This window comes from Lepisosteus platostomus, chromosome 4 (assembly GCF_059453375.1).
Source record: "Lepisosteus platostomus isolate fLepPlt1 chromosome 4, fLepPlt1.hap1, whole genome shotgun sequence".
Lineage (NCBI taxonomy): Eukaryota > Metazoa > Chordata > Actinopteri > Semionotiformes > Lepisosteidae > Lepisosteus > Lepisosteus platostomus.
In genome coordinates, this window is record NC_142614.1 from 15,279,726 (window position 1) to 15,302,232 (window position 22,507).

The window sequence follows — 22,507 nt, forward strand, 5'->3', positions numbered from 1 at the left end:
GAGTAACAAATATTTCCAACTAAGTAACCTGAAGTCTATAAAAAGACTTTTCTGGGTCACATAGTCAAAGGCGGTGAAAAAGCCCTGGGTTTGGGTCACACAGATGCATGCTCTGATGTTTGTGGGTTTGTTTCCAGATGTCTGCAGAGATCCAGCAAAAGGAGGCAGAGGAGGAAGAGGAGCGCCTTCGGAGTGCTGAGAGAGAACAACACAAAGCCTCGCAGGTCTCCGCCATGCTCAGTGCTGGGCAGGAGAAGAAGAAAAGCCCAAAGAAAAAAGGTACAGACCTGTTAGGGTCAGCTGGGAGAGACCTGCCTAGCACTCAGGGTGCAAGGCAGCAGTGTGGCACAGCAGTCAGCATCCTGGACTCTGTACCTGGGAGGTTGTGGGTTCCCATCCCAGGTGAGACACTGCTATCGTACCCTTGAGCAAGGTGTTCCAGTTGTACAACTGGTTGCAAATGTAGGTTGCTTTGGATAAAGGCATCAGCCTAGTCTAAGGCTGACGAGTGCTGTTTGTGCTTTGTGGGGTGTGGAGCCTGCTGCCACAGCCAGGGTTAGGGTTAGTAGGCATGTAACACATCATTGTTTCCAGGCAATTTCCAGGTTCAAATGTGACACACTGTGCACTGTGTCCAGCTCTAATAAAACATAACAGGCTTGGGTGCAAAAAATTTAATTCCTGTTCACTGCCAACCTAATTTTATAAACTTCTGTTTATTTAATTAATACTTTACAAAGAGCTTGTTGGATGGAGTTAGGTTTTGATTTAGCCTTCCAAAACAGGTTGTATTTTATAAGAAAATCAGTCCTTGTTATAGCTGTCGTAGGAAAGACTGTTTTGGCAGTTTACTTTTAAGCAGATCTATATAATCTTCTTGTATATTAATCTTGGATCACCCACAAACAGAAGTCCCCTGAATTTTCTCATACTTTCTTCACACACAATATCACCCATTAAGTCAAATATTCTTAAACTGTGACTTCATTTCTCAGATCTGGATAATGAGTTAATAACATAAATTATTTTAAGCAATCCAACCAAAAACAGGATTTGTTACACTGGATACAGTGAATATAGTGTTCCCAATGTTCCAGCTTGTACAGCAATGGATTGCTTTCACATTATAGCCTTTCTCTTAAGCTCTTACAGCCTTCATTTTTTCACACAGAAACAGATTGCTTAGCAAGGCTATTATAATGTATAATTAACGCATAACACTGACAAAATACGTGCATTCGACCTTTGAATTTGAGCCCAAGAAGACTCTGACATCGTAACTGCAAAGGTTTAAATGTAATTCTCGGTGTACTGTATTTATTCACGCCGCTGTTAAAGAGAACCCAGTAAGATGTACAGTACATCAGAGATTAACTTGTTGCAGGGGCTCCTTCGCCAGTCCCACAGCACACCCCTCCTCCAGCACCCGAGGAAGATGCTGGAGAGCTGAGGAAGAGGGCAGTGAAACTCAGGATCAGACAGGAGTACCGTGCAGCACTGGAGCACGAAGGTAACCTGAACTAAGTCTCCTGCCCGTCAGCTCCAGCTGTTTCCAACAGGGTGCAGGAGAACAATCCTAGACAGGAGTCTCCATTTCCCTGTTCCTTGGAAAACACGGAAAAAGAATCTTCATAGGCTCAGTTTATCCACCTCTATTATATACTGTAGCTAAATGATCGTTTCTCCTGCTAAAACATGTGAAACAGTGCTATAATATTGAAACCAACCAGCAAACCAGACTTTTTTTCTGAATCAAATTGAAGTTTTGGCAAAATTTCAGTTTTCATTCATTTTATTGTTTTCCTTCAACTGTTACTAGTTACTGTACATATTGAATGTGGAGGACTGTGTAGAGTGCTGCTTTGCATTGTTCTTTTGTTTTGTTTGTTTGTTTTAAATAACGTTTAAACTGTTGTATCTGCATCCTGAAAAATTCTGTGATGTTTTGCAGCCTTTTTTTGCACTTTATACCCAACAACAGCTTAACATGAGTGGAGTAATAAAATAACTAAAATGTTTTCAACTAAAATAAAATAACCCTATGTATGTTTGCTGCTCCAGCAGACAGAGAAGAAAATTATTGGTGGTGTATTGTCGAAAATGTAGTTCTTTTAACAAAAAAACATATTGTTTTGTTAAATGGTATCACTTTTCATACAGTATGCTGCACTAGTAAGTCCTTTTGCGTCTGTCGAATATTGTAGGACCATATAGTACTTCTGGCACTGAGTTGTCTTTTAGTAATAAACCTAGTAGTTGTACAGTATATAGCACATTTCCTAACACGTATGCAAGTGCTCTGTCCAGTCCCACTAAATAGACAAAGAAATCAACAGAGACATGTCAGATAACTTAAAACATCATTATGTTCATCCTTTGGGGAGGGTCTCTAAGCAAATTTTACAGTTTTCTCCAAATGAAGCACTTCTTCATTACAGATTATGCAAAGCATAATTAATTTTAAAATGGAGAAATGGCTCATTAACAGTTTCACTTAGCATACTGTTGTTAAAACACGTTTCACTTTTAAAGTGATTTTTAGGATAGTTACTATGAGACCACTTGAATATCAAGAGGTACGAATACCAGCGAATACCACAGCTGGCTAAGGAGATGCGTTCCAGCGCAAAAAAAACGTGATACCTTTCTCTTGGCAGAGTCTGCGGTGAAAGTGAGGCTTGAACAGATAAAATCGAAGTCTTTAGCTGTTGTTCGGGACTTGCTACAGAAGGCAGACAATGCTTACAAGGAAATGGAGGAGTGGCTTGGAGCAAGGTTCTTGGCAGAAATGACAAGGTAAACTCACCACCACAACAGAATGAGTAATGTACACTGTAATGGAGCTCAGTGACACTGACAGATTTTTCTTTTTTAGCCATTTTTCATCTAGCCTTTTCTGACTCCAGGGAAGCTCCAGTTGATTTTCACAACTGCATTTTAATTGCATTCCCCTTTTCAGTCCCAGTGTTTTCTCTCTCTAGGTTTTCATGTTTATTTACTTATATAATTGTTCTGAAATCACACTCTATGCCATTTGAAATGACCAGTTCTTAATCCCTAACTCAGAGCAGCAGTCTCTGTGGTCTAGCAGTGATAGAGAGTCCGTGATTCCTTCTGGGCCTGTCAGGCCATGTGCTTCTTATTTACACAGTAATCGATCAATAGTGTGTCTCCAATAGGAGAATCTGTAGCAGCTGGCTACTATCACAGCCCTGTCTCAGACCAGTGAGGTCTGAACTGCAGGGCACACCTCGCACTCCAAGTCTGTGCCTTGACAGGCTGCAGATTCATACTTCTTATCTCATTAGGAATATATTTCCTAGAGAGACACAAAGAGTGAACATTTTAAATAGTCAGGTGGGTAGCTGCATCAAAGGAACAAGTAATAGGTTTATTCCCTGCTGAAAAGAGAAGAAAGAAAACACAATGTTTTGGCTGTGGAGCCTTCTTCAGGTGTCTCATATGACTATTTTAAATAGTCATATGTGCTGTTCTGCATCATCACAGCTTGTAGAGAATACTGTAGCAGCTTGCAATGGATAAAACGTCCATGCATTAATAACATTTCTGGGTTCGACAGAACAAAACTAAAACTGAAACCTTTTGATGCCAACAGTATCGATCGTCTCACGGATGTGGCTCGCCATCACATCGAGTCGTCAGCTCAGATCCGGAACGAGCTGGTGCTTTCCTGTTCCGACTTCTTCGTTGACGGGGACTTGAAAGTGGTGCCCAGCCCAGAGCCGGCCCCACGGCCCCCTCCACTGGAGACACCCATGAACAGCACCCTGACCATCGCGCAGCTCCACACCTTCCACTGCCAGCTCTGTACAGCTGCACCAGCAGGTCAGGATCCCATTTCCATTCTTCAGAGCCAGACCTGAAGCTGTTACTTCTGGAAGCCCAGGAAGTGTTTGTTTTCACTCTTTAGTGCACCAGCACTATCGGCCGGCGTCATCACTGATGGCACTTTTATCACGAGATGCGGCATTGCTCAGGCTTTATCTGCACTGAAGTTTCCAGGTTATTGGGTAACAAGCTTTTTTTTATTTTTGTCTGCTTCACTTACAACAGCAATTATCTGAATGTGTGTGTAATTCACTGATTAACTCTAAAACTCTAAATTTCATGCTTCTTTCTCGTGCAATCCCTGCTCGTATCAGTTCAAGATCCTTCCAAATAGTAGTTCTCTTCTCTGCATGTCTTATCTCCTCCTACGTCCCCTCTCATCCTTACTGCTCCTCCTGAGCTTGCAGTCTAGGTCTTCTCCTCTGCCAAATGTCCTGTACCATTCCCCCTCATTCCCTCATTCCCATCTCCTCCGCTGTTTCCCTCTGGAGCGCGAGGAGGGCTCCCTGCCTCGCCACCTTCTGATGCCTCCTAGAATGTCAGAAGCCCTCAGGCTGCAGCTGGAGGTCTCATCCCCAGCCTGTGCTGCCTCTTGCCACATGACTATTGTACAGTATTGCCACGCACTGCTGCTGTTCCGTTTCGCTGCGCACCAGTCGCTTCATGTCACTCTCCAATTCACGGCCTGCTCCTGTATTCGTCTGCGTGCTACATTTTCCCATTCATGAGACTGACGTGGACTTTAAACGCTTGTCTTGTCATGTGTTAAAAAACGACGAGATATTAGGACTGCAAAACAGACAAAAATGGGAAGCCACACCAGAGAAAGAGGGAAGGAAAGAGATCTGAGTTTGCAAGTTCAGAAAAATGCAAAAAGGCATTTCTCCATCCTGTTGAAGTTAGCATTAGAAACATGTCGCCTTCCTTATTTCCATTAGAATCAGCTCTTTCCATTTGGCAAACAGATACAGCTAAGTGTTCTTTAAGGGTATCCCAGTCTCTACCCAGGCTGCCCATTTGTTACATGCAACACTTTACTTAAGAGTGCAAGAGCCATGGGAAAACATGGGATTTGACCCCACAGCCTTCTGGTAAGGGGTTCACTGCCTTAACCACTACCCCACACTGATACAGACTGCCAGGGACTGACTGACACAAAAGTACATTACTCTCTCTCCAATGTCAGTATTGAGTTTGGAATGATTGGGCCCATTTGAAATTTTGTTCTTTTTATAGCTCTTGTCTGTGGCTATGAAACCTAGCCAGGGAAGTAATATACATACTGTATACTGTAAAAGAGATGGTTTTGTGGTTTAGCACAGGCTATGCTGAGTGAAGTTCTGAATGTCTATTTGACACTCTGTACAGAGGTGACCAAACGAAGGCGCTCAAGGCGAAAAGAAACAAAATAGAAAATGATAAAGAATGTGAAAGTTTGGTGTGTGTTTACAATCACAGACTTTGTATTCATACCCTCTTAGAAACTCACTTGGCAAGTAAGATCAGTGGATAAAGTCGTAGTCTCTGGTGTTTTCCTTCATTTCACTTGTGAAAGACATGTAACAACATGAGGAAAATATTTCAGATATCTAAACGGTTATTTCCTGCATGATTTGGCATTAGCCATTTCTAACAACCAAGTAATCAGAAATTAGATGCATTTTAGCCTGATCAGATTTAAACCGTGGAATACCCCCAGTTCTTTTCAGAACAATAAATCATTTATGGTATTCATTGTAAATGAAGAAGAGTGACAGACCAGCCATACTTGTTTACAAATAAAGATATCTGTTGTGAAGGTGATGGTGATGCCAACAATTATATGTATTCTTATTGTGGCATTGCTTCTTGTCCTCATTAATATGATTTTAATTTCTGTTCTGTTTTTGTCTGTGTTTCATTGCCAGGTGTTCTGTCAAGTAGGGATTTTTTTGACATGCTGCAAGATTTAACATCTTTGAAGCTGGGAAGTGACCTTCTTCCTGACACCTGGCTGCAGCTCTCAGGTGCCCAGGTACTCAGTTACCTGCCGTGTAATACTGCTCTATTCTCACCCTGTGCTTGGGGCTCGTGTTGTGACTCATACAATACTCGTATGCTTGTACTGTAGCACAATTTTGTTGCCTCTGTTTCTACTTTGAATTGCCTCTCACTCATATATTCACAATGAAAACCACGCAGGATCAAAGGAATGTCCTATCCTGACCGGCTGAACATTTCTCTGCTTTTACAGATACAGGAGCTAACATCCCTACTGACCCTGGACTCGGAGCTCATTGACTGGCGCAAGTTCCTGCTCCTGGCTGCTCAGCCATGGCCTTACCCTTCACAGGGAGATCTGCTCCACACGCTGGCCAGGTTCAAAGCCCTCGATCCTGACTCCACAGGGTTTATAACAGAAGAGCAATTTGACCAGGCAAGGTCCTCCTCCATACAACAACTAAAAGGCTATTCTGGTCTAAACTGAAATCTGTCCCTGGACCTCCAGACACAGTATGTTGGAGGATTTATGAGAATAGCTTACAGTATACAGTAGATATCTTATAGGGTCCTACAATTAGAACATTTCTAACCTTTAGGTCATTTTCAAGCGTATCCATTGAAGGGAAAAGGCAGACAGTAATCTGGCTATTAACATATGGTCAAAGGTTTGATTTAAACTTGTCCTTTGTGTACTATTCAAGTCACTGGTGATATTTACGCCTCCCTTCCTCCTTTAGACTTTTAAACTTTCAGGAGGCACTCTGTGCACTACTGCCTGTGCTGTCACTATCATCTCCCGTTTCATTACTGTGAACTACAGTCCCATGAGACTGTCAATGACTGGTGACACACATGAGCTTTCCTGCCTCTTCCCTTACTTTTAATTGATTAAGGTTTAATCTTGCAGTGTGGTTTACAGACATTATCATGAAAATGTTTTTATAAATAGAAGCCTTTACCCACAAGTTACCCTTTTTCCCAATTTTTATATGACTTCCAAAAATACATTGTTAAGCTCATAAAAAAATGGGGAAAAGTACAATAAAATATTGGTATTGTGCTGTAGAATTGCTAGGGTGAATGCACAGCTATATTAGAAATGAATTATTCAAATTACAATAAAAAAGAGATTTTGAAACTTAAGCACCAGTAAACTGAAAAACTGAAATAATTTCTATGTTTTATGTCATTTTTTCAGAGATAATTAATTTTCATATCTTTGACAATAGACAAGTCATCTTTCCTGTCTTGGTATCATCCAGTAAGATTTGGCTAAGCTAGCCCTGATTGTGATCACTTGTGTGTGAGTACATGTATTTATTCTTTTTCGTATCTTTCTATTACAGACTGAGCTGTGGTTTGACAGTCAAACTGAACTTCCTGTGCCCGAGGACCCAACAGAACCCTTGCCTTTCAACAGAATGGCCAATCAGAAAAAGGTCTCGTCATTGATACCTTGTAGAGATCTTTTTCTTATACTGTTTGTCTGGTATAAAATGAAGATGTTTGTCTAATATATGCACACAGGCTACATCTTGTCTCATTGGCACAATTAGGGCTATCTCCAGATTCCTTAATATATTAGCCTTCAGTGCTTGGCATGCTTAGCACAGATCAGTAACCTTTTTTATATCATGTTATTTCAGAAGCAGATCTGAAAGGCTAAAAAGGAAGTGATATTAAACACTAGGGTTGTATAGTCACTCCTAAATTTTTGATTAATAAGATTTTTGATGGCATTCACAACTCCAGTTTTTTTTTATATATATATTCTCATTTCTTCTAATACCAAGAAAAAGCAGAAAGAGAAATATAGGTGGGTTTTTCTTAAATGACAAAAGTTCCTAATTACAACTGAAGAGAACAGCGTCCAGTTACTGTTTAGTGACCTTCAGTGTCTGGTGGTACCAGACCTGGCACAGACACAGTGTCCTGGGGGGGTGTACTAGAAGGACCGCCTTGCTGGATGTGTTTGTAATGCTCCTGCTTGTCTGCTTGCAGTTTTTCTTCGTGCTGTTTGCAGATCGCCAGGCCCCAGTCGCAAGGCTGGACTACGTGAACATGCTGCTGTACTTTGCGTCACACCCAGACCCAGTTCAGGGGGTTCACCGCGCCATGAGCATTGCCACTGGAGAGCGGATCTCCCAGAGGAAGACCAGCTCCAGGCTCTTGCAGGTAGTACAGTAGCTCACTAAGGGGCACAAAAGAAAAATATTGAAAATTCTTTGGGATTCTAGGAACTGTACCTATCCTCTAAAGCTAGCAGATGTCAGGCAATATTTCGAATACATTTTCCTCACCCTAGAGATGGGAATTTACTTGGACCTCTCTGGTCTTTCTGTTACTTTACATTCTCCGACCGGTGGCAATGCCAACCAAGAAAGCCATTAATGCTCAACATGTGTGGCTGACACAAGGTGGCAATAAAGCTGCCCCTCACAACTCCTCCTGCCCAGGGTGGGGGCAAAAGCTTTTACATGCCGGAAGAACAGGGAGCAGCTGAAGAGCAGCAGATTAATTTAGCCTAGTAGCAGAATGGGGGGAGTAATAGTTTAAGGTAGCTTTAAAATTATTTTCTTTATCATTCATTAGCCGTTGTAGAAAGCTGAAATAAAATGCATCATTTGGAGATCTGATGGAAAAAAAAGCCCTCATTGATTTGCTTAGTCTTGAAGCACTGTGCCTGCTTGAGCTACCTTTTCAGTGGGGAGCTGGGCCAGTTTGGAAGAGGCCTGAAAGCCAGGGAGTCAGTTCGGTTCCACAGAGGCTTTGCTTTGCCTACAGTCAGTGCTTCAGATCGATGAAGACGTGGACATCAAGGTGCCAGAGGCTGGGACAGAGGAGGACCCAGGGGCTGAGGAAGTAGGGGGAGTGACCGTCACCGCTCTGCTGAGGGTGGTGTGTCACGGAGGTGTCATGATGGAAAATCAGAACAGATTTCGCTCTCATGGGAAGACAAAGGAGGAGTATAAAGAGGTACACTTGATTAGAAATCTCAGAAGTTCTAATCAATCCCAAAAGCAAAGAACCACAGACTGATCTGATAATCGACCAAACATGATCATGTTATTAATTTTTTTTCTTATTTTCTATCAGGTACCCCAACCATGTTAGGACACAGCCTGATAGAGCCATCTTATATAGGAACCAACACCATAATAGTTATAATCATGGTGCTTTATGAGTCCTCAAGTCCTCAAGGCTGGTCTGTTTTCGCATGCAGCTGCTTGCAAGTGATGGTACTGTAGATATAACTGCCACTATTCCAAACAACTACATCAAGAAATGGAGAAAGGTTGAACTGTGCACCATATTAAACTCACAGCAAAAAGCATAACCAGTGAAAGTTCCACGCATGTAAACTTAACATCTTTCATATAAACATGTCCCCCACAGAAATAAATCAAGAGTGAAGAAAGTGTTTTGAGTAAAGTTGTGAATTCTGTAGCCTAGGTAGATTGCAAGACAGGAATTGCCCTCCTAGAGCAAGTAAAACTTTCTATCAATTACTGTCCCCATGTTTTCAATAAGGTTTGTCCTTCATGTGATCCCATCTCCATGCTTGCATGACATATACGGTATATATATATAATATAGTGTTTAAAATGTGTCTTTAAGCTCATAAGCTCTTTGGAAGGAGTTCTTTATAAGCTCTTTTCTTGATCTTGTGAACAGGATTTCTGTAGGATCTACAAGGAGCTGGGATATGAGGACCAGGACAAAATCCCTTTTCGCGTCCTTTCTCAGCACCCATTCATGCTAGACCTGATCGAGAACAGCATCCAGTATAAACTCGTTGTGAGTACACCTCCTTTAACAAGCTGTGCGTTATGTTATTGTTACAAAAATCCACGTTCTACCTTAGTTGTTCAACCAGTAAAGGTGCTCAGATTGACCTTTATGATCCCAGTCATAAAGGGATCAGGCTGTCATTTCCCAAGCCAGATGTCAGCCAGGGCTCTGTCAGCCCTCACTCAGCCCTGTGGCCCCCCTCCAGTCAGACTGACCCTCCGGTACAGGGCTAAGGTACTTGTGATGTGCCTCCTGTTTTAAATGCACTCTCGTGTGCTGTAGTTTCTACTTCTGTCCCATTTTCTATGCTATTCAAAGCAAAAATGTTTCATGTCATTTACAGAAAACAAACTCCTATTTTATCTTTATAAGAGGTTAACAGTTGAGCTGGTTTTTAACACATTTCTTTAAAAGTGATTTGATCAATGTTTTCTTACAACTGTTTTAGGCTTATTAAAGCAATGCACTGTTTCAGTACTGTTTAAGCTCTTATACAGGTGCAAAAGAGAGAAAAGTTATAAATAGCTCTCTATAAACCTGACTTCTCAGACGGCTGGCCACTCTAAAAGTGATTGAGAGCATCCACAGGCACGGAACAGTCTTTCACGCCTGGCGGTGTGCACCTGACTGCCCCTGTTTCCTTGGGTTTTAAAAGACTTTCATAAGAGAAGTGCAGATGTGAGCCAGAGGTGCGTCTTGTGGGCAGTGGTCTGCACGCACTCCATGACAGCAGTTTTTGAGCTCCTCTTTAGCAGCAGAGGAGGAGAAAACTAGAGCAAATCAGTCAAGACTTCATGAACAGCAGCAGCGAAAAAGAAAGAAAAAAAATTCCCAGTTTGTTCAGCTGAGCAGATAAAAAGAAAATAATGTAAAACCACACCGATGTTGTTCTGAGATCTGCAGCAAGATAGGGAAATCAAATGATCATGTGCGGTTTTAGGGTTCAGAAACTGCACACATGCCTCTCTCGCGCTGTAGTGCATGTAGCACTTCAGAAGAATATAACAACACAGTAACCTTTCACAACAGCATTTTTACATCATCCTTCACAGTGCTGTGTTCAAAGCACTGCCCCTCTCCCAAAGGCAGACATTACTAATTACTACCTGACCAGACCAGGCATTGTGTGTAGTCTGTAGTGAGATGACAGGGCCACAGAAGATGTTAGGGCAGTCACATGTTTTTTTCCCATGCTTTTTTTTTTCTCTCTGCATGTCTTTCTTGTTCTTCGCTGAACCACAGCTCCCTCCCACAACTGCAGTCTAGAGCAAACACCCCCACACTTTTATCCTACACTCACAGGCTGAGAACAACTGAAAAAAAAACGTCTTCGGCTTTGTTTCTTTATTTTTTTTTGTCAAGGGGATTTTGAAATCGCATATAGAGAGATGGCAGTTACTAAGGCTGGGATTGTTTTAAATCAGCGGTAAATGATCTTACTGGAAAACAAATTATGTCAGGTTTATTAAACAGAATGAAGTGACTGGAAGGGGAAAAAAAGCTGAAACCTTAATTAATGCAGAAAGGGTCATAACCCTTGTTGTGGTCATAAACAAACTGAAACACGTGGTATCGTAACAGGAATAAGAGATATCCCAGCCTCACTTAATTTCAGACACAGGAAATGTTTTTGTATACCTAGTGCAGTACCTTTTAATGTAAAAGCAGTTGTGATGCACAAGTAAAAGTATGAAAGGGAAGATTACAGGATATTTACAGTATAAGCAGCAGAAGAATCCCCGATAGAAAGACGACTGCTGTTCACCAGCTGTGCTGGCAGGGGAATTATAAATTTCTAATGAACAATAAATCAGCAGAGAAGCTTCATGTGTTAGTAATGTCTGTAATTTAGTGTGAATGGTAACTTTAAGGTTATGATTCATGATTTGTTAAATCACAATGCTCCCACATTCATTGGTTTCCTTCAACTGTGACGAAAGGTCTTTGATCAGACGTATGTGATTTTGTTTCAGTCTCTAATTAATATTAAATCAGACATGCAGTGCACCTGTACTCCTTGGTTTTGCCAGCTTCAGGTCTTTTTAATGTTTTCCTGTTATGACACCAGGACCAGGGGACATACCTCAACCTAGCGGAGACAGAAGTAATATTCTCAGCTCTTGGTGGAACTTTCAGCAATTGATCTGGGTAATGAAAGCATTATGGTTAGGTGGACATTATGTGGCCCAAAGGTCTGTAAGGAGGTTAAACCAGTGAAAGTAAAATGTGCAATTATGTGTTATACCTGAATTGAGAATAGCCGATACTGACACCCTAAGCAAAACATGAGCTACTAAAATTCTAGGCATTAATACAAATTAATAAATACATTCTCTAATTGTTCTGAAGCTCCATGAAGATGTGTTATAAGCACAATGTGGATATGTATAGTACTTCAGGTAGTGACCTGTATGAAAGCTTGCTGTTTTGACAAACAACCTGACTTGCATTTTGCAAGTCTCTTTCAGTTATAATGTCATCTGCCTAAGTACAGACCGCTCAGACCCTTGCACGTACTGGTACAATGTAGCGTGCTATATCGGAAATGTGTTTAAAACAACGGGGAGCTGGGGCATGGCTGGATCGCTGAAGGTGTGTCCATGGACTGCAGGTTCAAGCCCAGGCAGCAATCAGGACATGACCACAACTGCGATTTGCCTGGGTGTCCTCGGCTCACAGCTTGGCCCTGGGCGACCTGTGAACGCGTCAGCACTGAGAGCACTGAGAGACACATCTGCTTCTTCAATCTATGGAGCTCATGTGTCAGATATCAAATGGTGAATGGCTCTGACAGCTGGCCACAGTGGAGCAGTCCAGGCACAAGTCCTTATAGTGTCGTCCAGTTTCCTTTGCTCAGGAAATTGAGTGAAGAGGCAATTCCAGATTCAGAAGGTGGAAAAGAAGTCAATGATTCACATTTTAAACAAACGCAATACAACAAACACTGATGTGCCCAGCAGAACATGAATACACACTACCACTAAACCGCGTGTTTGAAACAGCACATTATACTGTATGTCAAAGATTATACATCTGGTACAGGTTTACCACTACATCCAGGCTGTGTAAAGACAATTGTTTTTGTTTTAGGACCTATACTCCTTCACAGAGCTGGAGCAAAACCAGAACCTTCTCTGTTCTTACAGGGGTATGACTTTTTAATGATTTCTTCACCCTTTTCTGCAGGATATCCACAAAATTATCCAGACTCAGCAAAGTGAAGGCGAATTCCAGTGTCCATCATCTTAAATATCTCCGGCCTGCCATCGGATCTCTAGGGGACTGAGGAATGGCCGAAAAATGAGCCATGTCCTTGTTAATGCAGTTGTCCAGTTTGATGTTTTTGTTTGCTATTAAAGACAAAAAATAATAAAAGAAACTACAACTATTTTTGCACTCCCCAAATTAATTTTCTGTTATTGTCTTTAACTGTAATCATTTTTCTATAATAATATAGAAAACCCTTGATTAAATAAAAAAATAATGTTAGCTTATCTAGGTCTACCTCTTTCAACTCTTTATTAAGTAATAAGACTTTGGAGAAAACAGTTAAAGAAATACCTTGTAGCTCTAGATGCATTTCTTTCAATGTCCACAGTGCAGAAAACTATGAACTTCAGTTTTTACTCATGCTATGGGGCGTTTATAGCTATATATTGAAAAATAGCATGTTGACCTTTTTTTAAATTAAAATTATTCTTGTTCAAGTAGTGCAATATCTGTCCTCTTTATTATTTTAACAAATGCTAGAGCTAATTATTTAGAATCACACCAGCATTTCAATATACTATACCTTACAGTTCAATATATGTTTTTCAGATTATGTTATCTCAATCCATCCAAACTGTTTTTTTATTATAAATGCTCTGTATAATAATAATTATAATATCTGGAGAGTTTCCCTTCATTGTAATTAGTATGACTATGTAGCAAAGTTCAAATGCATTCAGAAACAAGAATGAAAATGTTCCTTGGGTCACATATGCAGAAAGGGAAAATAATAACTCTTTGGATTGCTTTGCCATGGGTGCAGTACAAATATGTATTTTTACCATTCAACCTGGGCATAAACTGAACCATAGAATGTATAAACTCTGCTTTATCAGTTTCATCTACACTGCTTAAAGTTTTCCAGGCCACAAAATGCAATATTTTCCTCCATCACAAAACACTTGAAAATTCTCTTGGAAAGTCCCACAATAGCTATAAACTCATTGGACACAGCTTCTTGCTATGAGAATGATCAGAAGTCCAAAACATGGCACCAGAAACTTTAAAGAGGAAATAGTTAACTATAGCTTTGCGGATGCAAGTGTGAGTACTTCCTATCTTGCCAGTTGATGTACTAGAATATCTTAATTATCGCAGATTAGAATGAGACGGTACAATAAACATCTTGGTATCATCATAACGGACCATTTGGCCTGTCTACATGTAGTTCATTGTTGTAACCAATTGATCCAAGCATGTGCTAGTACCTATGGGAGATAATCAAGATCACCTTAAGTTTTTCAAAAAGAACTCAATGACTCTTTAGTGACGCGAACACACAAGCATGTAATAAGGAGAAAACATATTGAAAACCAGTTGCATGGCAACGAGAACGGTAAACAAGAACACAGAGAGATCGCTAGGTCAAGTCTAAACAGTGAGGTTGTAATACTCAAGTCTCTTCTGGAAAGGCTTTGATCAGAGATCTTTTGGGTGATTATCAGGAGAGAGAAAAAAATAGTAAGTGTTACTTCTGTTCATTTTGAGTCTTTGGAAAAAAACAAGCTTTGGGGGTGGAATTTTTGACCTTGCAGCGAGACCTGGAAAGCTCTTCGTAGGTTGACTGAGTGATAATGAGATCTGAAACCAGATTGTTGTAAACTTGAGCAAAGTTTCTGACGATGCTGCAAACTGGAGATACCATGTGTCGTGTATCATACTGCTATGTCTCTGAACCATTGATACAGGTTTCCCTTTACTCTGGAAGAAAGTGGTTTACATCACAAACATACAGAGTTTACATATCTTCTTAGTCCAGCATATGTTTGAGACTTTGGGCAGGTAGAAACAGCATTTCTGTATTTTTAATTTAGAAGGAGTCTCAATCTCTGCGATGTTTTCACAGAGTTACACAATGACTGTCTGAAGTGTTAATATCAGTTAATATCAATATTTAGATGCAATGTCTTTACTGACTTCAAATATTTGAACAGACAGCAGTACTATGGAGCCCATCAAATGAAGATTAAATTAGATGTGCTTTGGATGTGACAAATGTTTTTTTAGTCCTACAACACACAAATATTGGAAATCTACTGTAGATCTCAGCAGTATTTCGAAAAATCTATTTGTGTGGGTTCTGTGGACAGGTAGTGAACAAGGTGCATGAAATGCAGACAAGTGGATGGTCTGCAGAAATGGCACAACACAGGAGGAGAGCCTGCACATCCCAGATCCAGAGAAACTGCGGGCGCTTCTCCGAGTCTCACAGCTCTGGCTGTCTCCTGGGAGTGCTGTGTCCTGTGTCACCCCTGGAGGTGGGAAGGAGGACGGCAGCCCAGGAAGAACAGGGGTGCCTCCTCTGTGGATTCCAAGCCTCTCAGGGTGTCGTCCGCAGGGCCTCCCTGACCAAGCTAGATGCCTCCGCCTCTGTGATCTGCACCTCTGTCCTGCTCACGGGGCAGCTCGCCCACTGCACTCGGAGGCAGCTGGAAGACAAACTCCGCAGTGGGGAAATCTGCCTCTCCTCCTGGCCTGTCTCCAAGGCCCCGGCCACGCAGACACAGGCTCCTGAAGAGAGCCGCCCCCAGCTTGTGGCCAGCTTTGCTCCCCAGAGCCCTTCACAGGGCTACTTCTCCAGAATAACAGACCTGCAGCACAAACTCTACACAGGTGAAGTAACTTTTCTTCTGTGTTACTCGTTGACTCATTCACTGCCAAAAAGAGACGATGGGTTTAGGTGGCTACTAACTAAACCTGTTGTGAAAACACACCAGTTCCTCAAAAACCACCTGTCTAATCTTAAACGATTCATGACACTGACAGGGCAGGAGTGGGCTTGACGGTCGGCTTTGTCTTTGCTGCACGTGGGGCAGCACCAGGCTCTTGCTTTGTGTGAATGAGATCAGAGCTGTGGTCTGCTCAATCGCAGTTATCTGTTGGGTTCCAAGCTACTGTGAGATTGGTGTGGCATGCTGTGGGCTGAAAGAAAATGCACCGTGCCATTTACAGTATAGTACTGCTTGAGTTCAACTTATTGGTTTAAAAACGAGTTTCTTTCCCAAAGCATCTCCTTATTAAAAAGAGAGACAACAGACAGTTAAGGCATCTTGATACTTAGAGAAAAAAAGTTGGTGGGGGGTTGAGTTCTTTTGTTATCAGGAACACGAAATGAAGCCACAGAGAAATTGTCAACTAAAACAGAAACTCCTGAAGTCTCTTGCCCACACAAACAAGAATCACTCACTTTTGTTTTGAGTTGAAAGTTATTCTTGCGGAAAGACAGGGCGTCTGTTGTCTTTCTAAATTGGCAATGCTACACATTCACCAGTCCAGCAGACATACGGAGGACAGCAGCCACTCTGTGATCAGCTACAATCCCCACCCAAAGGGTACTAATCTGTAAAGAGGTCAGGGATGAAGAGAGGCTGTTGTATTTTAGAAAAACAAAACATTTTGCAAGCCTGGAAATAAGTAGGTTTTAGCATTGCTGCCATCACCCAGGAGGTGCATAGGATATAATGCAACAAAGCTCATCTTTCTCCACCGACAGTTTAACAGAATTCCTCCCACGCTGTGTGACCTGTGGAAACAATTCCCATTCCACTCAGTAGGACTTTCCCCTTGAAGCCTCTCTGTCTGTGCTTGTCTTGGTATCTTCTGGTATCTGGTGAAGCAAAGTACTTTATTGAAAGACACCAGGTTATTACTGTATTAATTAGAACAACACATTCCAGGGAAATCCCTGCACTGACAAATGCATTTTTTATTTAATGCTAACATTATCAGTGTATAAATCACGTACGTGTGTGTGTGGGTGATGTAGTTCTTGTATTAAGCTACGTGTTTCTTTAATATATATGCCAAAGAGGAACCTGTATACACAAACAAATGAGAATGAACTTGCCTTGAGCTGATGGAAGTCTAGTTTGTCATGCCAAAGAGTGTGAACTAATGGCAGATCGCTATGTGGCTGCTCAGGACAGAGCCCCCCCAGACTGCTGCCATGGAGACAGAGCACTCCGGCCTCCCCAGGACCAGGCCAGCCAATCAAGTGCCACTCTGCAGACTGGAGGCGGGACCCCAGCCCAGTGGGGAGCTGGCTCTGCGGCTCTCCTGAGCCAGCTGCCCTCTTCCCCCCTCTCCTCAGCACCTGGATGCAGAGAGACGCCAGAAGCCGCCCCTTCAGGAGCTACTGACCAAAACCATGTCAGGTAAATTTTACTGTGTATCCAGCACCTGAAGACCACATATCCACAGATACTGAAAACACGCACCCCGCAATAAACCTGCAAAGACAATTGTTCGATATCTCTGATGTTGTCTTTTATAAGACATATGCATAAGGCAAGGAAGAAATCTGTTTCTAGCTGGAGGAATTACCAAAGGTGGCACCATCAAAAGAGGATAAGCTGTCCTTGTGTCTTTGTTCCATCTGGGCCCCCTACTTTACGGTATATCTTATCTCAGCCATATCACCCTGCACCTCACAACTGGCAACCCACTGAAGCTAAGCAGGTGTGAGCCTGGTCAGTACCTGGATGGAGACCTCCTGGGAAAAACTAAGGTTGCTGCTGGAAGAGGTGTTAGTGGGGCCAGCGGGGGGCGCTCACCCTGCGGTCCATGTGGGTCCTAATACCCCAGTATAGTGACGGGGACACTATACTGTAAACAGGCGCCGTCCTTCGGATGAGACGTAAAACCGAGGTCCTGACTCTCTGTGGTCATTAAAAAATCCCAGGGCGCTTCTCGAAAAGAGTAGGGGTGTAACCCCGGTGTCCTGGCCAAATTTCCAATTGGCCCTTACTAATCATGGCCTCCTAATAATCCCCCTCTATGAATTGGCTACATTACTCTGCTCTCCTCCCCACTGATAGCTGATGTGTGGTGAGCGTTCTGGCGCACTATGGCTGCCGTCGCATCATCCAGGTGGGGCTGCACATTGGTGGTGGTGGAGGGGAGTCCCCATTACCTGTAAAGCGCTTTGAGTGGAGTGTCCAGAAAAGCGCTATATAAGTGTAAGCAATTATTATTATTATTATTATTAAAAGCACAACACCAAGGAGACACTGCTTTTATTGACAAGCCTGTTAAAGGGCAAGGAAACGAGATCATGGCTGGACCTCTGAAATCAGTAGGTAGTCGATTCCTGCAGAGAGGAGAGGGCTGGAAGCATTTGGGATGAGTGAAGAGTGAAGACTCCTGGCCATTAACACATGTCAGCCCTCAGCCCAGGGTCCTGGGGAACCCCACATCTGCTGGGCTTTGCTCAACCTGCACGCTCACAAACAACTGATCACATTGACCTCCAAAGACCAAATTGCAGGATTTCATTTGAACTATATAATTGTTTTCAGTTCCTTAACCTGATGGAGGTTTCCTTATACAGTAGCTGCTGTGTTTCATAAGTAACTGAAGATCCCCAATCTTCGAGCAGAAGAGGTTAATTCGATTAAGGACTCAGTGAAGTAAAGAACTCACCTGCTGCGAAAAGTAGGAGGTGTGGGGGTCCCCAGGACGAGGGCAGGGAACCCCAGCTTTAAACTCATTTTTTGAAAATGAGAGCTATCACTTAAAAAGAGGCCCACACAGGTTCAGGGGTGGACTGAGCGCTGAGATTGTGAAATACATTTTCCAAACTAATGTCTGAAATATGGACCATAAATAAGCTTAGTACTTAATGTGTATAATACAAGATCACAGAGAAAGAAAACTGCTTGTAGTAACAGGGGATTTCTGCTGCATCTCCGTTTCTCCCCCTGTCCAGCTCACACAGCACACACCTGGATACTGCTGATCCTCTGTGCTCAAAGGTGGTGAATGTGTTTTAGATCCTCCGTCATCAGAAACATAATGGCTTTAGGCCCTGTTTCAATTATGGGCTTCAGATTTTAATTTTCCATCAATCTTTTTTTGAATATTTGTAGCTTCTGTGATTTTAATTACAAATAGTTTCTTGTAAATTACAATTGGTTTGAAACTCCATTCTTTTCTATGTGTAGTATAGTCTTTGCTATTTTAATATTTCACCTGTGTTGCCAATGTTATGTCACATTCTGTTTGTTAACCTGTGCTTTGCTGTGAGTCAGCTTAGGTAAAGGTGTCTGCAAAGCAGAGTACTTGCAACAAGGAGGAAGAATGTTACTTAAAGGTCAGCCTCTCTTTGTGAGTCTAAAAACAGAATATGTGTTAAACTGCCGCACAAAAATCTCTGGATGTTATAAAAGCAACAATGTTCAAATGATGATTATGAGGAGATGACACGCAGATGCCTTTCATGTCAAAAAGAAAAACAGTCGCAGGCAGGAAAGTCAGGAGTCTGTTCAGTTTATCTGCTGTAAAGGAAACGGTCCTATTCTAGTGACAAAAGGCCAGATGCTCTGTAACAAGATGGTAATAAAAACCAAAAGCAACTAATCTGATGCACAACCTCCCAGACAATACAAAATTAAAAACCATTTTAAAATAAAAAGAAGAAACCACCCCAAAAAACACCCCAGAGGGGAACAGAAGAGTTGCTTGCGTTAAAATGAAAGCTCTTCTTGCTTGTTTTCCCCAACAACTATTAATTAATAGTTGACAATTAATTTTAGAAATTAATTAATCACAATTTATTTTTAGATTGCGCTTTAGTTGCAATTGCAACTAAGGACTTAATGCAGACTTTTTAAATCTGTATAGTTTCAAATGTGTTTCAGACAACTCTATCCAACAGAAAAGAAGAAGAATCGTACATTTTACAATTTTTAAAAATCTGGTACTGTTCTGAGTGAACCATTTCCTATTTTGCAGGTCAGAACTTTGACAAAGGATGTTTCAGTTTGACACAGACCAGGAAATGAGGAGCTGCAAGGTCTGAAACATGCATTCTGAAATGCACTACTGAAGTCTTGTAGTGCAAAGATCAACCACAGCAATTTTGAGAACATTAGCCCAGTTTACAACTCCTGTCTCTTATCACATCAAAAGATCTTCGACAGGATGCTCATCATGACTAAATGAAGTGTCCTCACAGTGCTCCTTCTGTAGCACTCATATTCATATTAACAGTTAGAAAGTGTGGTTACATTGTTCAGGCAAAGCAAGTCATGGTTTCTGGCCATGTGTTTCGGCACCCAAGCTTCTTACCAAATTAAAGGAACCCCATCATGCCTCTGTTTTCAGTGTGAGTAAGGAATGCGCTAGCAGAACTCTGCAGCAAGAAGACAGCTGCCTGCTGTAACTCGGCAACAGGTTCATGGGATGCTCTGTACTGGCCAAGGTTCACAGTGACAAATTCAAATTCTGGAAAACGTCTTGTGTTTTTTATAAACACTTCTCTTTTTTTTAGCCAGATCTGGCCTACTATGAATACAGTACACCAGTCTAATCAATGAATCCTTCTATGAGTTCCCTTAACTTCAAAAAGAGACAAACATTTGTTGTTTTTTTCAGTGCTGCTATTTTGTTTTCAGAATAAACATTTTGTCTGGGCCGTGCGTATTATATTTTGTCTGTCGAATGACGTGAGGGCAAATACGGCTATCTGTGTGCTGTAACCAAATCCTTTTCACAGCCCCAGCTCTGCATTAAGATATGACTTGCTCCCGTGGGTGTTGTGATTGAGGTACTTCTCCTCGTCCAGCCCTGTTGTTGTCACTGTCTGCAGCAGCGATGACTCAGTGAGGTTTCAGTTGCTCCACGGCATGGACCTGCTGCCTGTGCTTTCGACGTTGGGTTTGACTGTAATCCTCCTGCCAAAGGCCTAAGCCCTTGGCCAATAGGCAAGGTGCCTTCATCTCCCTGCTCAACCAAGCCTCTGAGGAGTAGACGCAAAACCAAAGAACAACCGAACAGAAAAAAAGCCGCAATACCAGTTGTGACATAAAGAAGTCAGCTGTCTCCTCCCAAATATTCATTTTTTACCACACAGTTATAAAACCACATATTGTGCTACAGAAATCAGCATTGTGAAAGTGATATATTCAAATAAACTTTGCAGACTTGTGCTTTTGGTGTGGTGTATCCTGAGACAATTGTTTGCAATATTAAACATGCATAGTACAGTCCTTCCTCCCTGACAGTTAGCAGGCTTGCCACATTGTTCCACTGAAATCTTCAACAGTCCGTTATGCGCACTAAATCTGTAGTCCTGTGGACTTGCAGTCTTCTTGCATTTGGATTTTAACATTTTACACTGAACAATCCATAGTATTTGGTGGCACTACTTCATGGACATGTTTCAGAACGCGGTCACAGAACTGCGAGTTGACTTGTTTCGGTTTTACTTGATGCCTTGACTGCTGTGATATTCTCCTCCAATAGGTAGCAGTGACTAGCTTGCACGTGAACTGGACCTGGTATCATTGCCCAAGCAAACCAGAATTCCCTTTTCACAGTGTCCAGTTTTTCAACAGTTTAGTCAACATTGCAGTCTGCTTCCCCTCCTGCCTCATTTTACCACAGCAGGGATGTGGTCACACTGGTAAAACCTCTGGTCACGCTGGACTCCTTCCCAGTATGGAGTGACATTAGCAAGGAGTCACAGTGTAACAACTCCATTAATGGAGTGAGACTAGGACTTCCTTCCTTTCTCTACATCAGGGAAAATCCTCCTGAACTAAATCCTGAGCTACATTCCTGAGCTCTCGCCAAGGACAAGCACGTTTCCTTAGAGCTACGAGCAGGTTGGTGAGAGGGTTCTGCCTGCCCTGTCTGCTTCTGGCTCATTCTGGACTGTGCACATGTTTGAGAAGGTGAAGGTGTGTTCTTCAAAGTTTCATTATGGAAAGGCTTTGTGAGTCAGATCCATTATTCTAACCAATTGTGATTTCCTGTGGTCTTCATACTGAGCACCAGTGGAGACAGATCACAACTGGGATGCTGTTTTCACTCAAACTGTTCTTAGAAGCGTCCCAGTGTTACTAATCTGATCATGGCCAGTCTGTGCAAAAATGCCAACATAAGAATTAATATGTGTTTTTATTATGTAAAACAAAAAAAAAATAGTTAAGGACGACTTTAAATTCATCGTCCATCTCTGAACTCCTTCCACTGCTCAAACAAGACCTAACTCTGCCCTGCAAACCAAAACCACAAATTATTCCTGTTAAAACAGGATGAAATAGGAGTGAGCATACATGAAACGTAAACAGATGAAATGGGTAAATAAATCCTTTCTTTCGGGAAAAGAATTAGGAGTGCCAAAAATAGTTTTTCTACACTCTCATTCGTTTCTTCTTATCGGCACAGACAGTCCTAGGCAACAGTGCCGTTACTGGCATCCACATTTGTCAAAAAATAATCCTCTGAAAGAAGACAGTCTGGCCTTCCCACACTCTTTGGCCTCTGCTCACAAATGTACCTATACCTTTATGCCTTCAAACACTTTAAGAGGATGTGGGAGGCCCTAAGAGCCAGTTGATAACAATCAGTTGACTAGGCGTTTAACATTCCCCTGCTCTTCAAAACTCACTCTTGCCTTTTATCTAGTGGAAGGACTCGATCACGGCAGGCCTGGGTTCAGCAGTGGAGTCTATACTAGCTCTGAGGCCAAGTGTCACGTAGTAGGCCGAGCACATCTAAACTTTCCACCCCTTATCGCCCTTGAAGGCCCACGGGGCTAGGGCTGGGGCTGGAGGCAGCACGGGCCTGCCTCTGATCTCAGACGCCTCTGCTGTCATTGTTCCAGCAC

General features: G+C 42.1%; 1 protein-coding gene and 1 long non-coding RNA gene across 4 annotated transcripts in view; both read left to right on the forward strand.

The window, feature by feature from the left end:
- spef2 (sperm flagellar and cilia associated 2) overlaps window positions 1-13,331 on the forward strand; it is a 46,546-nt gene extending 33,215 nt beyond the window's left edge. For both annotated transcript variants that reach the window (XM_088628672.1, XM_088628673.1), the window contains 11 exons: window positions 138-279; window positions 1,385-1,510; window positions 2,658-2,796; window positions 3,617-3,846; window positions 5,757-5,863; window positions 6,083-6,265; window positions 7,179-7,271; window positions 7,834-8,007; window positions 8,617-8,808; window positions 9,508-9,630; window positions 12,811-13,331. In XM_088628672.1, coding sequence (XP_088484798.1) covers window positions 138-279; window positions 1,385-1,510; window positions 2,658-2,796; window positions 3,617-3,846; window positions 5,757-5,863; window positions 6,083-6,265; window positions 7,179-7,271; window positions 7,834-8,007; window positions 8,617-8,808; window positions 9,508-9,630; window positions 12,811-12,873 — 1,572 coding nt within the window. In that variant the 3' untranslated portion in view covers window positions 12,874-13,331. The remainder of the gene's footprint in view (window positions 1-137; window positions 280-1,384; window positions 1,511-2,657; window positions 2,797-3,616; window positions 3,847-5,756; window positions 5,864-6,082; window positions 6,266-7,178; window positions 7,272-7,833; window positions 8,008-8,616; window positions 8,809-9,507; window positions 9,631-12,810) is intronic.
- An 889-nt stretch (window positions 13,332-14,220) lies between these two features.
- LOC148672771 (uncharacterized) lies at window positions 14,221-20,316 on the forward strand. 2 transcript variants are annotated; one of them, XR_015935871.1, is made up of 5 exons: window positions 14,221-14,355; window positions 14,985-15,507; window positions 16,816-17,048; window positions 18,602-18,985; window positions 19,627-20,316. It is a non-coding gene; the product is annotated as an uncharacterized LOC148672771 (long non-coding RNA). The 2 variants fall into 2 exon arrangements; XR_015935870.1 differs by having other exon boundaries at window positions 14,236-14,355; window positions 16,816-18,985.
- Window positions 20,317-22,507: the final 2,191 nt, after the last annotated feature.